Raw genomic sequence first — 16,217 nt, forward strand, 5'->3', positions numbered from 1 at the left:
ATAACACATCTTAGTATAGCACAATTAGGTCCAAGAACATATCAACGAATAAGTGCGCAGCAATACTAAATACACATATTTTCAATCACATTATGATGTATACCAGTCAAATGTCTTAAATATGAATTGGGAGACATATCAGGGTGCAGACTAAAAAGTTTCAGTGTTCAAACTGGCAGCGAAAAACATTAAATCTTAGCATGGTATATATATTTAATGACATCAAATGCATGATAATGATGATACTAACAATAAAAAAGCAGATATAGCTCAAATTTAGTCTTATATATTTTATAGATTGAAAGCACCTAGTAAATGTTAATCATAAAAGGATAGGAAAAAGCTAAGCAGCTAAGCAGCTAAATAAAGTAGATTGATAGCACACCTCCTTGACCTACAATGGTACAGAATCAAAAACCATAGTAAACAGAAAAGTAGATATAGAAAGGTGCAAACAAAACAGCCATACTAACATATATGGAAGAAGAGGGTGTATGATTATACAAAATCAATGTAACAAGTCTGGGTTAGCAAGGCAAGAACTAGTGTGTGGGTGGAGCCCAATTCCTCTGCTGAGTAGCGATTCTCTACTCAGCAACCATTTCGTTACTCAAATCACGCCAAAAAGTATACTGACACTCAAATGTGTTCGAATCGGCACTCAAATTTAAGATAACGCCCAACCAGACTGAAGTGTTGATTTTCATGGCAGAGCAGCCAACTGTAGGCATTTTAGGCAACACTCGCTGCAGGTTGGCCAAATACCGGAGTTCCGGTACGGTCGTATTCGATAGGGTGGGGTGGGGGAATTTGAGTGTATTTTCAAGTTCGGGCAGCTGTCATTTTCATAAACTGTCCAGTAAAAAGGTGTTTGGTTGATATTTGTTACATTGTATGCTTGAATTTTCAGTTGCAAATCAATTGAAGATTCAATCTGCTCACAGTAAAAAATATTGTGATTTTTATTTTACAAATTAGTATACTCAATTTACCCCAATTTTGTGGGAAAATTGAGTATACTGTTCAAATTGCACTTCAAGCCAGCCTTATCCCTATGTTATACCCGAATGACCCATTGTATGGGCAAACTGAGTATATTTACAGGTTTTTAAAAAAGATACTGGAACAAGATCTGTTACATAGCTGCTTAAACAGAAACTTTTCAGTTAAGGAACAGCTGAACGAAATAATTCGATTTCAAATTTTCACCAATTGTTTACATTCATATCAAATTCGAGAATCCCTCTTCTTTCTGAAGTTGCTGCTTTCACTTTGAAATTACTTAATTGAATGAAATAGAAAATGTTCTCAACATCAATGTTTGAGGGATAGGAAAATATGCAACTGGCTGCTATATTCAAATCAAACAAAAAATTATGTTCGAATGTTTCACCGCCTCCCATCATATTTCCTACCTGCCCCAGAAACTTTATTTGTCTGTATTGTATAACCAGCCAGACCAGCTCCTTCATATCCTCTTTCTGAACAGCCTGAAGTGTTTCAACTCCCCTAAGTCCATCTCAGAACTGTATTTTGAGTGGCTACTTCCTGCTCATCATGGTCACTGACCACAGCTTCATTGCAGTTTTGACCTCTTGCATTTAAGCTTTCATACATTCTCTTCATCTTAAAGTCTGGCCATGCTTTCTTCTGATGTCAGCACCTCACCAGTTATGACCAGAACAAATGAACATGCCTCCTTTTGGCATAACTATGTCATTTCTGGTTTCTCTTTTCATTACTTGAGAGACTACTGTAGTAATAGCCTGAGTCAAACTTTTCATTTCGTCACTTCAACTGATTCTTGCTGTTGGGGCTACCATTTTCTGTGTTGCTCTAGTTAGCTTTCTTAGGAGTGTTTCATAGAGATTCTTTCCAGACTCTATTATAACAGCTCTTTCCTGTCTTACCATACTTTCTTTGACAGCCTGATCCAATTCCTGTGGTACATATTTAGGGGTTCGCTTCTTCTTATATTACCTGATCATGTCTGTTACTGTTTTAACTCTCTAATTATGTAACAAAATCAACATAACAAGATTCAAAAGAGTATGTACAATAGGGCTGTTCAAAAATAATCTTTTTTCCTGAATTTTGCTGGTTACTTGATTAAATCGTTAGGTTGCCTTGAAAAACGACGCACACCAAATTTGAATTCATTCCAACCAATATTCGCGGATTTCGTAGAGTTTGAAAATTTTGAATTTGCCTGGAAATAAGAAAATAAAAAAAATTTTCAAATTTTTATGCCAACCACATGAAATTGTTGCGCTGTCTTCAAAAACGATGCAAAACAAATTTGACTCAATTCGAAGCCGTAGAAGTGGAGTTATTTCAGTTTTTCTTTGATAATTCTGGGATTATCCTTGATTGGTGGATCATCCCAGAATGATCATCAAAAAACTTGAATAACTCCGCTTCTGCAGCTTGGAATTGAGTCAAATTTGTTTTCCATCATTTTTGAAGACAGCGCAACAATTTCATAAGATTGGAAGGAAAATTTGAAAAAAAATTTTTTTTGCATTTTTAGGCAAATTCAAAATTTTCAAACTCTGCGAAATCCGCGAATATTGGTTGGAATGAATTCAGATTTGGTGTGCGTCGTTTTTCAAGGCAACCTAACGATTTAATCCAGTAACCTGCAAGATTCAGGAAAAAAGGTTATTTTTGAACAGCCCTAATGTACAACCTCTCTGATGATGGTGCAACAAAGAAAGTCCTCGTTCAATAGTGTACTCAATTTACCCCATACCAAATTTATACTATACCCAAATTACCCCAAAAAAATATTCTTCAAATTAAAACTTACTCTTACCACCATTGACAAAATGCATTATCATACCTTGTAGTATGATCAACTATCACAAACTTGAGCAATATTTAGATATGCAACGACAATTTTTATGCTGTCTGCAAGGAAGTTGAAAAATGGTGTAAAAAATGAAAAAAAAAATTCTAAACTTTCAATTCCACATGGAAGCTATAATCTGCCTTTGATAAGAATGGTTATTAGTCTCATCTAGAGCTGACATAGTGAGCTAATGAATAAATGCAGAACTGATGAATTTGAAGCTGATATGTTTAGAAAGCAAAAGTTTTAGTCGAATGTACTCAAATTCCCCCACCTACTCAAGTTCCCCCACCCTACCCTAGTGAAATAGTCTTATTGCGTTCCACTGAATGAATGAAATCAGTGGTGCCTGTACCAGTTCGACTTATTGTGCGGCATCTTCGGTTTATCGGAATGGTAACTTCTGCTGTGTGAATTCGTTAGCGTCAAGTTTATGTTGAATGAATGAGTGAGATGGCGCTCGGGTGGATTTTGTTGCATATAATTTTTTTTGTACAAAAGTCATGTCAACTGCCTTCGGAAATTTATAGATACAGAAATGGCGACAAAGGGCGATCGTCAAGCCAAACTGACACATTTTGTGCCGCTGCTAGCTATTGAATTTAACGCTGCCAGTATTTAACGATTGCTCCCCCGACAATTACAATTAAATTTAGTCGGCAAAACATCCAAGTGAAGAGAATAGGCTGCATTTGGGTCGAATATGATTGAATTTTGTAGTTCTGAAATAACAGTGATCTATTTTATTTGTTAGCATGGAATATAATTTAGTAATATCGAGTCAATGTTAAATATTTTTGGAGAATGTTAAATGTCAATCAAAATCCTGTGCTGGGGTTCGAATTACCTTGGAGAAGTAGCCATAACTTAATGCCGATCGAAGACAGGTGCAACTATATGTACAGAAAATTTGTTGAGTCAAACAAATAAGCTGACCGATGCGAAGACACGCTATATATTGGATTATTGGATTGAGAGGTCTGCAAGGTACAACATTTGGTCGTTTGCTGCCTAAAAAAACACAACTAATGGCATCTATTTGGAATGCGCTAAAATACAATGACAGACACTGCGTAAATTTTCAGGAATTTCATAACAAGACTAGCTATTTTCAATATAGATCAGTCCTTCTTGAACTTTTCAACGCCCGTACCGCTTGAGCTTTCAGTAAAATTTCTCGCACCCCCTTTCTATTTCAAACGCAACTTCTGATGGTAGGCTACCTATTTTAAAATTATATCGACCGTTGACATGAGGTCGTGCGTGCATCGAAAATAATTTTGGATTTAAGTAAAATCTAACCATATTCCATTTTTTGGTGGCTCGTAAAATAATTTTGGCTTCGTGATTCGGACCCCTGGTTAGGAACCTATGCTACATATAGACATAACCAAGCAACTTAAAAATCCAAACACACATTTATATATATATATATTGTATTACATGAATTGTAAAATTTGGACGAAGAAATGCTGGACATGGTCCTTAGCATCAACGATAGCAGATAGTTTGATTTGCGATTGCAATTACGACTGTAGAGCGAGACATACGAGTACAAGACTATGCATCATGATTAGGGTAAAGGTGTTGTCGATATGACATACTATTATTGATGTCAAATTGAGACATCATGGCTTGGGACTATTTCATGCATAGTGCATAGGAGCAGGTGCTGTTAACACTTTATTTTTATATTTCCTGGTTTACTTACGAATTGATACCTACGTGTTTCCCTGGAATACTTTATTATCAGGCCGATATGTAGTAGTCCCATGCATTATATCACGAATCATAGCTCTATTCTAGCAACACCTTTATTTGCAGACGATGGAATTCGCAAAAATACGGTAATATACCGATTGAAAGCCCACAGTTATAAAGAGCCAAAACTGGCTCCTACGACGATAGAGTCGGCCTATTTCTCCCTTTGTTTTAGTTGTGACGCGGCATTGTCGTATATGAAAAGATCCTTTTCAACATTTTGTCTAAAGGGATTAGGCCTACTGATATGAAAGTATTTCTTACTGAAAATCTCAACTTTTATTAGAAAGATGCTGGAGTGGATAATGCAAGACTTTTTCTATTAACTTACAATTACTCCGAGAGTCGGATGAAACGGATGTGGCCCGCGGGCCGTACTTTTGACACAAGTGCAAGATAGAAAGAAGTCGAAGCCACACGGTAGTTTAGGAACTTTATTGAACAAACACCGATATCTCTGAACAGAACTTCTGTGTTTTCCCTGGACCCGCAATTCATCCCCATTCCCGACTCTGTTTAGGATCAAGTTTCGACATAGCAAGGAGGAACATGGTTTGTACATATGCATAATTTATTTCTGCATATATGATATGATGTTCAAGTTGGATAACAATAATGAAGTGAAGGGGTGCCGTACCATACGGGGATATAGCAAAACCTGGAGATTCCTGCGTTGGCCTATACCCTAACAATACCAACATTAGTCACTCACCGACCAGAGTGGAATCGGTGGCAACGGCACGCGCAACGTCACGCGAGCATTTACATCTGATCACGCCGATTACCATGAGTTATACTGACGTCACAAAGCGATACCAGAGTCCAGATCCTGAATAAGGCGCTTGCGCTTTACAATGAACGCAAGCAAGCGTGGAATTTGCGCAACAGCGAATATACGGTGCATCCAAGTATCCCTAGTCCGGCGTATACCAGGTCTGTTTTAGCACATTGTGTCGTTTAATAAGTAATTCAGTATCAAATCAGAGCGAAAAATATTTCCGTCACGCGGATGAAATTTTCCAATCACGCGAGAAATCCATCTGTCACGCACAACATGTTGTCGAAAACAACCACCGATTCCAGTCTGGCTCATCGACACCTCCCTACTAGTAAGATGTGAACATAGTGAACAAGCCACATCAATTGACGGTCACAGGGTGGTGAGCGGATCAGTGGTCATAGGAGTATAGATCACATCTCAACATTGTGTTATTTGTTTTTTGTTTACTTTGAAGTGTCCCTTGGATTACAGGCCTTTTTAATTCTTTGTTTCTGTCATTTATTCACCAATGTCGTATAATTTTGTGATAGCAATTGATTGATCGATTGAGATAGTAATAATAGTAGCAACCTACTCGTTAAAAATGAGCCCAATCAGCCTGAGCCTAACAGACTGAATGAAAAAGATAAAATATCAACAATCAATGTTTGTATGCATTTTGTATATGAAATATTTCATTGTATGGATACTGTATGTTTGAATGATGTTCTAATGCCAGCATAAACCAATTCATTGTATTGATACCAACAAACACTTTTGCAAGTCGATGTGATATCCTACCTTTCGTGATGGCTTGTTCCGGTTCCGGAATGATTATCCATAATATCTCTTTGAAATGAAACAACTTTGGTCAAGACAAAAGTTCAAAATCTAGTTTCGCCATCGTATCCACATGTCGTCAAGTTTTACTGATCACCATTACTAAGAATACAAGAAAAATCTGAGAATTCGAGAAAGATTACGCAAGTTCGGATCAGCGGAGGGATGATAGCTGGCTAGCAAGAGCCTGCTATCCATCAGAAATTCTTCGATCTTGGCGTCACTCCGAAACCGGATTAACCCGGATATTGCTACGGAATACGGATATTTTGTGATTTCTGATCGGCATCTGTAAGATCTTGAAAAATGCGAAGGCACCGGCATCATGTTTATTTATTGATGTTTTCTGAATAAATGTTTCAGCTTAGTGACTTTGAGAGGCTGCATAGATACTTGTTGATGACTTGGCAGGGATAGTTGGCGCAGTGGTGACATCCACCTCCAGCCAACAAAATAATATGCCAACAAGGTTTGAATCTCATCAATAACCAAACCATCGGAGGTTAATCTGAGCACCTCCTCCCTTGTTCCCCTCGTTCTTACGGTGTCAAAAAAGCCCTGAGCAATACCAGATTAACGGCATATAGTATGAATCGAACGAAATGCAAGAAAGAGCGTCTAAAAAGACAACCGAAAGATAAAATCTAATACCGTTACCGGAAACGCTGTTATATCGGGCACAAGGCTGGCCGAGGTGGGTGCATTAATTGAGTGAATTTCATGACTGCTTTTGCTCAATCAATGAATCGAAAGATTATATTTTCATCTGCCCAAGACCAATGTTCCCTCTAATTTTTCAAGAGTCTGCGCAAACACGCCAACTCACTGCGCAGGCCCTCGGACAACAGTGCGTATAACCACCCTCCAATAGGGTGATAAAACTAACTACTGGAGGGCTTCGCCCCCCAGACCCCCCTACGGCTCTAGCCTTCTTCCGGTACTTATCAATCAATTTCAATACTTCATGATTGCATCGGCCAATATGATCGGGGATTGCATATATATTGCTATCAATTTTTTTCCTCTCCCTGCTCACATAATCAGATTTACCGGTAGAGCTGATCCAGTGAAGTGTGTTGGAATAGATAGGCCCTCTAAATAATAATAAAACATCTTCGGGCGTACCCGTTGATATAATGACTTCGTTACATGATGCTATTTCGTGACCCCCTATCTGCTATGTCAAAAGATATTGAAATCGCCAAAACGTACTAAAGTAAAAGACGTACACGATTTCAAATTGGTATTTCTTAACTGGAAATAATGTTCCCTCGATATGGCATTTGTCTTGTTGTGGGACTCGGATTGCCAGGACAGGAACATTCGGCGCCAGCCATTTAGGCGCCCATCATGGACATGGACAATTACACATATATTTGTATATATCGAAGTTTTCGGTCAGCACCGGGGCAGTCTTTTTCGCCCAAGGTTTTCTCGCTGCTGATCGTTCTGGCGCACTTCTTGGATTCGCATGTTACATAGCCTTTAACTTCATATGTCTTGGCGCGTCATGGTGCGGTAATGGCTGACGCCCAACTGCCCATTTCTATAAATCATGCCTAATTTTTGTTGGGAAAGGGTACCCAATAATCAGATATCTGACATTAATAAAACGCGCGTAGCGCGAAAAAAATTCCTGGAAAATTTCAAAAAATACACCATGATGTATGTTAATTCTCGAAATAATTTTGGACCCCCTTCGAGCTCGGCCCCTCCAATTGGGGGGTTTGGGGTGCGAAAGTTACGGTCCTGAGTAAATCTTACCACTACGCTATTTCCCCTTCTGGGGCTTTTCTTTGTTAGTACGCCGTAAGAGCGACGCAAGGGTCGAGGTACACAGAGAAATATCTGACCTTTCGAAACAGCCCGACACTCGAATCACAACCTCTCGCGAACTCCCCCATTCGTGATATTTCCAACATATTAGACACATCAGTACTAAGGTATCACAGCGGTATCGTCACTCAAATGCCTGTTCGAAACCCAAAGCATGGATTTCATCGGTAAGCAACCAAATAATTGGGCATTGGTCGTAAATTCAACAGTGCAGAGGCCCCAATAGAACTTGGTCATTTCTAGCTTCCTTGTGTCACCAATCTTGCTCAGTAGCGAATTGTTGGTCGCAAATTACGCTAGCAAAATTACGAAGTTGTAGATAGGACACGGAGCTGTCCACAGACTGCAAGGGAATTTTAAGGGTTTTTGATATCCATCTCTATCCCTATACAGTGAAAGGAATACGAGCAGTCAGTAGTGGTATTTCATCCTGCCTGTCACCTCCATGCAACCTCAATTTCAGTCCTCGATCGCAATCACAACTCTGACTAGTGGTTGTGACTACACAGCTAATCGGACAGGCGCAAACATGATAGCTCAAGTTGAATATTTTCCACATTAATTCTATATTTTCCTGCTAGCAGACTGGGTCTCATATGCATGAAAGTATTTCATCAGTCAAAATTGTCATGATGGCGTTTGAGCCAAGCATGAACCGGTCATTCACACAGTGAATAGCTGTAGAATTGTCAGAGTGTTATATAGAATTCAATTTCATTTAGCTTTGTGCTATTTGCTAATTATTTGATGAATGATGACATAGCAAGTAGTGGGGCGAAATGTTTCAGTCTGCCCTGAAATTACTAATTCACCATGAACTATAAGCAATTGAGCATAGTTGCATATCTTTCAACGATAAGGTACCTTATTTCTATGCCTATGGTGCACGAAACTTCAATCCCACAAGAATGTTTAGAACTGAACAATATCATAAGATGCAAAATGACATTCTTATTCAACAAGGAGTAGCAATGAATACTGGCTGGGATACTACCATTCCAGATTACAACCAACTGTGAACAAGACTTCTGCATGATTGTGCATAGTAAGTAAAGCTGTAACACTAGCTAATACAAGTTCAATGAGAAATCATTTCATCATAAAAATTCTCACGAAACCTGGAAATCCAGCTATTGTTGTGGGTCATTCACGCATGAAAACATATGCCAGGTATTAGTTCCAATGCCTAATCAATAACACAATATAGAAGCGGCTAAATCAGATACAGAAACAAACCAGGAATAAGATATTAATATGGCGTACAATGATCCCAGCCTTCTGTCACATTAAATAAATCTCACAAACAAGAAATACATGAACGTAAGTACATCACAATTCAACATCAAATACACATCAACGCTTCAGCGCGGGCAGTATGAAGAATGAACACACTTAATATGGGGGCACAAGTCTTATCATGATTCAGACGCTATCTCATGTTTGGAAGGCAATATTCCGTACTGCACGAGGTACTCCTCCAAATCGGGAGCGTAGAAATCTTCGCCCAAAGCGTCACTGATTCGAACGAAATTACCTATCACCAGATTTTCCTTGTAGACAATGATGGTCGGAAGTCCGTTTTCAAGGAAATTCGACGACATCTGGGCTTCCCGCACGTTTATCTTACAGAATTTGACGGTTTTGTATTTGGCCGCGAGGACCTTCATGCAGCCGTTGACAGTGACGCAAGCCGGCGTGTCGTCGTCGTAAATGTGTATGACGACGGTTACAAATCCTTTTTCGTTCTCGATAGCCTCTACAAAGTTTTCTCTGTTCAGCTCGACGACGTTGCCGAACGCAATCTCGGACCAGCGCGACGCGTACTTCTGCTGAATTTCCAAGATACGTTTTTGCTTATACCATTCCATGAACTGCTCGTCGTCGTCTTCTTCGTCTTTCGCTATGTCGCTCTCGTTCTCTTCCCGGAAAGACTTGCAAGTCATCGCCAATTTCTTGCACAGTTCGGTTTTTTCTCGGTTGTTTTTTTCCCTTTCTTCCACCTCTAATTGTTTGTATCTTCGCCAGTCTTCAATAACTCCTTTTGGTCCTGGGTGAAATAAAGTGTTGCCGGTTAATATGAACAATATAATAACAATAAAGTCGCTCTAACTTAAAGTACAATAATCGCAATGTTTTTACTGCTGCTACCATGTTTCAAAAAATGTTGCAGGTGGAAATCACCAAAGGTGGTCAGTAACAAAATAATTATACTTTTTTGGGGTATTCCAGTAGGTTTCGCCTACTTGTACGACATAGACCACTTCCACTACTACGTGAAATTACTTACTTTTACGCCTTGTATTTTGTAAAGCAGAAAGTAGTTCTAGGATAGGTTTGCATCACCATTACGAGAAAGAGCCTCTGTACCATAGTAACAGAAGATATTTTGGAAAATTACGCTTATTTGTAGCGCCATCAAATCATTTTCAGTCAGTCACAAAAATGCACCCCGCAATTTTGAAATAATCCAGCTCCGATCCATTGATAAAAACAAAATATGCGACACCTCGACCAAATCTACTCCATGAAACTGCTTACTTGAGTACTTTTCGTACCCTCAGTATAAACTTGAATTAGTCTTGACATGTCATGAAAATCGCAACTTCTACTTGTAATTGAGTAGGAATTTACGCCGTTACTTCTGGTTTTACTTGACTACACGAGTATCAATGTTGACTACTTTGGGAAATCACAGGTTACTTCTGATGTTTTATAAGTAGTCCTGACCCGCATAACGCTTGAAGTGGCATTCAACATTATTTAAAAGCCAATCATTTTTCAAAGTGATCAAAGCCGTTCCATATGCTAAGAACAGAAGTATAAATAGTCTTTATGCATATGTCTCTACACCTTACATAGTATGTACGATTGTACGGTATGGACGATATCGGTGGTTATCAACTGATACTAACCTAGGAAACACTTGCGCTAATCTACAAACATTCTCGGAACACCATATTTTTGCCGAGTGATAAAACAAAAACCAAGCCTACCATAATATCTACACATCAAATACATCACATTACTATAGATTATTCAAATGCTGTAGTGTAAGCTAAGGTGGGTGCCTGATTAATTAAAAGACTACTTACTCCAGGTCGTTTCGGCACCCTCCTACCTTTTCATTATATCGCAATCTTGTGGTGTATTGATTTGATAAGAATTTGAATAAACCGATGATGATGTTGAGAGTAATGGTGCACAAAATGATCTGTACCTCAACAGAGTGTTAAAAAGTACAAAGCCATTGAAATATGATTCCCACACAAAACGAAAACATTATGATGAATATTTATGGCAAATCATTGCGAATTATACTGCTCCCTTTCAGACACCAGTTCAGAAATGCAAGGCTTCATCTTAGTATATGTACCTGTTTGAATAGCTCTCTCATTTCTTCTTGCAGACTGGCTGATCCCAGATCTTTCAGGAATAACGGATTGTGGACTTTCATCTTCACTATCTTCATCTGAACTGCAATAATTATGAGGCTTTTCGCCCAACAGTTTATCGTCCATACTTTGGAGAGCCATGGCTGTTTGACCGGTACGTTTTATATATTATTATGCTAAGGTAAAAAAGAAAAGGTAGTTTCAGACTGAAACAAGTTGTGTTGCAGTTTACATAATAAGCAACAAAATGCAGCATATCGGAAGACTTTTCCAATGTGACTAATGTTTACGCTTGTCATGTGTCTATTGGTCTATCTGGAACTGGCAATTCCAAACTGAATGTTAGGGTCTTGCTTATATGCGACGCCCTTGTCCATACACAACATTCTCTGCCTCTATGCAGCCTTCCTCGAAATGAGGTTGTAGATTGGTAGCTAGCTTGGATGATAAATTTATAATTTATAACAAAAAATCATTCAGTAAGCTGCTAATCCGAGTAATCCCATGTATTAAACCACAATTACATGCCAAGTTGATGCAATTTTCATTTGGGTCAATAATGAATCTTGCTATTAAGCAAATGACAGAACAAGAAAATGTGAACTTTTATGAAAGCAAAACAGATTCAATTTTGCCAATGTAATGCGAATGTCAAATTTAAAATAATAGAAGCTTAACGCCTCAAATTATGGCAATATACATTATTATTATTGTGGCTAATTTGGGATGATTTTTCAAGACCTCCAAGAATCACAATACAGTAATAAAAGATACTACAAAAGTCCTAGAAAATATTCCCAAGTTGGAATCCCAACAACTTTTGTATAAATAAAGCAAGGGACCCGAAATCCTATATTTAAATATTTGTACTGCAACATTAATCTCGGGCCGAACCAAACACAAATTCAAATTAATAGTAGCTTCAAACCTAGCGTTCAATTGTTTTGCAGAAACATATGTTCAGAGGACCTGTATGAAAATTCCCGTACCGGTACACCCAGAACCAGAAGTAAATCGCATGGTGAATAATGTCCAGGTCAAATACATCAAGTGACATAGTCCCGTTCAAGTGTCAACATAATTCACGCAACTTTGTCGAAAAAATTAACACCGGTAGCCTAAACACTTTTGGCTGCAGCCTGCACCCTGCAGTTGTGGTCTCCTTGAATAAAATCCCTCTAGCAAATAACATTTTGCTATATCAAGCAAGCCTATATAAATTCTCTTGAACATAACGAATATACTACATTTAAAGTAATTCGTTTGTGACATATACATCTTTGGACTTTGGAACAGTTGTGCAACATGAAATAATGATCATCCGAATTCGGGTTTCAAAGGCTATATGCGAAAACGGTCGGCCAGCTATAGGTGTTTGCAAATTATACAGGGACGTCTGGTGACAATTAATTTCTCGTGAACACGGGGCGTGATATTTTTAACTCCCTTAGCAACATCGATATTATTGACACTACTTTCCCTCGGTAGTTAGCAAGGCATGGTGAACCAACTAATTGCACGAAAATATAACTATCTTTAGATCAGTAGCCAAACGTCTAAAAATATGCTACCAATCCCAGAATAGTCGAGCCAAACGCGTTTCAAAAACGCCAAAATCGTGAATATCAACAGCCATCAAGGCAAGCCCGCAACCAACCGATGGAAACTGCGATGCTCAGAGTGCCAACTCCGAATGAACCAAAATCAGAGCTGAACTGGTGTTTAAAATCGCTAGATGTCGCAAAATCGAGCAAATATCGCTAAATTGAATCAGAATATTCAGACATAGCAATTTACAACGTAGCTAAAAAAAGTCGACTTTCTGGCTCAAATCCCGAAAGGCTGCCGGATCGTTAATTGAGTGCTCATTTCCTATATCTCAGTCCAATTTTCAAATACCATTTAACCAAAATTTTCAAAAAGAGGACAAATCCTCAAAAAAGAGGATATTTGGGCCTCCTCCGAGGACACTTTCAAAAAAAGTCAAAAAAGAGGACAAATCCTCTTTAAAGAGGACTATGGTTACCCTATATAAAGGCTATGCAGCATGCATGGTCTGCGGATCATGGTCATAACCACTCGATATAGGCGTGTTACGAACTATGCCGCTGATAGGGACGATACGACACACGCGGCTGATACGACAAACATGCGTCCACGTCGTCCAACTATCATATGTTTGACTAAAAAGATCATCGCTCTATCAAAAATGCCGGACCTGAAGTGTGGAACAGTATCTCGACGGCTATCCGACAGTCGTCGACCATGTCCACTGTCCAGCTGCCCCCATTCAAGTCGAAATACGAGCAATTTCTGCTGAATGAATACTAGTCAGCCCTCATCACCATTTACCGGACCACGTCCTGACACATCGATCTCGCCTTCCATCAATTGCCACCTGATTTTATCGCTTGACACTTTATATTATCTTCTTTTACTTTCATTCAGTGTGCATGCCTCCTCTTTACATAGCCTAGGCCTAGGTGGGTGTCCGATCTTAAGACTACTCCTAGTCGTTTCGGCATCTTCCTATCATTCATTGTATTGTAGTCTTGTGATGTTTTGAAGTGATGAAATTTTATGAATGAACTTGAACTTATACTCGAGTCATTGCACATGAATCGGACCAAGTCATGTGACTCGAGATGGGTCTATCAAGACAGGCATTTCATTGTCATTTCGAAGAATAGTAAAGTTAGCACACTACTATTATTTCGTGTATCAGTACTGGTCTGAGTTGTAGCCAAGTCACAAGGCTCCGAGTCACAAGTTAATCTCACTTTTATAGTTTTGCCTCGATCGAGTCATTTTCAATTCACCACCGAGTCAAGTCCGAGAGCAGAGGGTGGAGACCGAGTCATGGTATTATGACTCTCGAGTCCGTTTCCAAGCCATTGTGTTGACTCTTGACTGATGCTCACTTTCCAGTAAAAGTCTTGGTAAACTATAGGGTTACCATTAGAGGTGGTCAGTAACGAAGTACTTCTACTTTTTTGAAGTAGGCCCTACTCAAGTAGTTTCCTCTACTTCTGGTACTTACTCAAGTAGATCTGATTTTCGCTACTTCTACTTCGTAATATTTTGTGATATACTTAATTACTTACTTTTCGCTATTTTCAGTTTGTCAAGTAGAAGTAGTTCAATCTTCCAATCAGGAAGATAGCCTGAGAATTTTCGTCGCGCCTCGCGCGCAGTGCTGGATACGGAGTGACCAGTATGATTTCACGAAAGTATCCGTGAATATACTTTCCGGTAGAGGGTTGGCGTGATTCTGTTCACACTACCGTGTCGCCCTTCGTCCATATCAAATAATTCATCACAGTATATATCGTTTGAAACTGATGTTTCGCAATCTAGCATTCATATCGTTATCTAGCATGTCCATGACGGACTTCTTTTTAGTTTCAAAGCTGTTTTAGCATACCACCTTTGAAACTTTCTGGACTAAAAACATGAAATACTTGTTCTGCTTTTAGAAGTAGTATTTATATTTCACTTTCAATTCCCTGTAGGCTATCATATACTTCGAGTTATAATTATTACCGACGCAGAGTTACTCGTGATTACAACAAAAGACACATAGTAGTACCTGGACATGAGTTCAAGGTGGGAGATCGCGTCTGGATTCCGGACTGCAAATCGCAGGGTGTTGTGGAAAAACTTGACACTGACACTCAACCCAGATCCTTGGTTATCAGAACTGGGCGTGGCACCTTCAGAAGAAATCGCTGAATGGTGCGAAGATACCAGACGGAGAATGCCCCGCAAGAAGGCGTCTACATTACCGCCAGTGAGGCAGCTGAATTCTTCAAATTTCCCAATCAGGGAGGAGATAGCAGTTCGAGCGCTACTAGTGTCGATCGCGATGACCATCATGAAGCAGCGATAGTCCGACGGTCGGATCGGAACAGAACCGCACCTCGCAGATACATCGAGGAGTACTGATGTAGTTATTGGAGTAGTGTGTTTAAATATGTTGTGTTCTTCATTCACCTTTTGCCTGCCAATTGCTTCATACCTTTGCAGTGTTGCGATGACTCGAGTCACCTTTTTCGCATGACTTGACTTGACTCGAGTCACTTTGCTAAAATGACTTGACTTGACTTGACTCGGCACATCAGAAATGTGGATTGACTCGTGACTCGGACCAAAATTCACGAGTCAATTTCAAGTCATTAAGTAATAATCGGTGTGGATAAAAATCACTGTATCTTGCATATATTCGGATTGTTCGCAAAACGCTGGTGTAACCCGTGAGAGCGAATAATCATTCAAATATTGTGCGTTTCACTAAGTCTCGATTGTTCTCTCACAAATAAATTGACCGCAAACGAAGTGATTGAAGCTTACAGCTTACGTATTCGTAACTTGAGTACTAAATTAATAAAATAGCGAAATGTCTATATTTCTGTTCTCTGTTCTTACCTTAACCAAACCAAACCTTTTGTCTTCTTGAAATCGAATATAGTTTATATAGTTCTCAATCATTGGCGCAGGCTCGAATTGTATCATCAATTTGTAAATGGGTAATGTGTTGCATCTTATAATAATGTTTGTCTATTCTCTATTTTGGCTGGTAACTATAAACTGAGGCTATGCAAATACGTATAGTTTAACAGTTCTACGTATATGTGAGCGATACAGCGTCTTCTTGCGAGTATATTTAACTATGTATTCGTTCATCGGTTCGGAAGTAATGACCACTCAATCTGTATTTCAGACAGCTAGCAAATTGCAATGACGTAATAATGCATCATGCTTCGAAAATGCAACTTGA

The 16,217-nt window shown here is 39.0% G+C and overlaps 2 protein-coding genes across 6 annotated transcripts in view; both read right to left on the reverse strand.

The window, feature by feature from the left end:
* The window catches only part of LOC145449686 (rho guanine nucleotide exchange factor 1-like), a 35,929-nt gene extending 29,562 nt beyond the window's left edge, over positions 1–6,367 (reverse strand). For 3 of the 5 annotated variants that reach the window (XM_080328094.1, XM_080328093.1, XM_080328092.1), the window contains exon 1: positions 6,174–6,367. In XM_080328094.1, the coding sequence (XP_080184220.1) occupies positions 6,174–6,214 (41 nt within the window). In that variant the 5' untranslated portion in view covers positions 6,215–6,367. The remainder of the gene's footprint in view (positions 1–6,173) is intronic. The other 2 variants (XM_080328096.1, XM_080328095.1) reach the window with 1 other exon arrangement.
* Positions 6,368–8,590: 2,223 nt separating this feature from the next.
* On the reverse strand, positions 8,591–12,021 carry LOC145450611 (phosducin-like protein). The gene is made up of 2 exons (XM_080329124.1): positions 11,422–12,021; positions 8,591–10,095 (listed from the first exon to the last, which is right to left on the reverse strand). The coding sequence occupies exons 1-2, from the start codon at positions 11,579–11,581 to the stop codon at positions 9,464–9,466; spliced, it is 792 nt and encodes a 263-aa protein (XP_080185250.1). The 5' UTR covers positions 11,582–12,021; the 3' UTR covers positions 8,591–9,463.
* Positions 12,022–16,217: the final 4,196 nt, after the last annotated feature.

The sequence above is a fragment of the Botryllus schlosseri genome, chromosome 11, assembly GCF_051294905.1.
Source record: "Botryllus schlosseri isolate E-star chromosome 11, Bs_hap1, whole genome shotgun sequence".
Taxonomy (NCBI): Eukaryota; Metazoa; Chordata; class Ascidiacea; order Stolidobranchia; family Styelidae; genus Botryllus; species Botryllus schlosseri.

Bases quoted from the DNA above. Each gene is read 5' to 3' on its own strand.
- LOC145450611 (XM_080329124.1), bottom strand. From the start codon at position 11,581: ATGGCTCTCCAAAGTATGGACGATAAACTGTTGGGCGAAAAGCCTCAT. The intron at 10,096-11,421 runs GTACATATACTA...TATTTCACCCAG, and splicing joins TGAGAGAGCTATTCAAACAG to GACCAAAAGGAGTTATTGAA.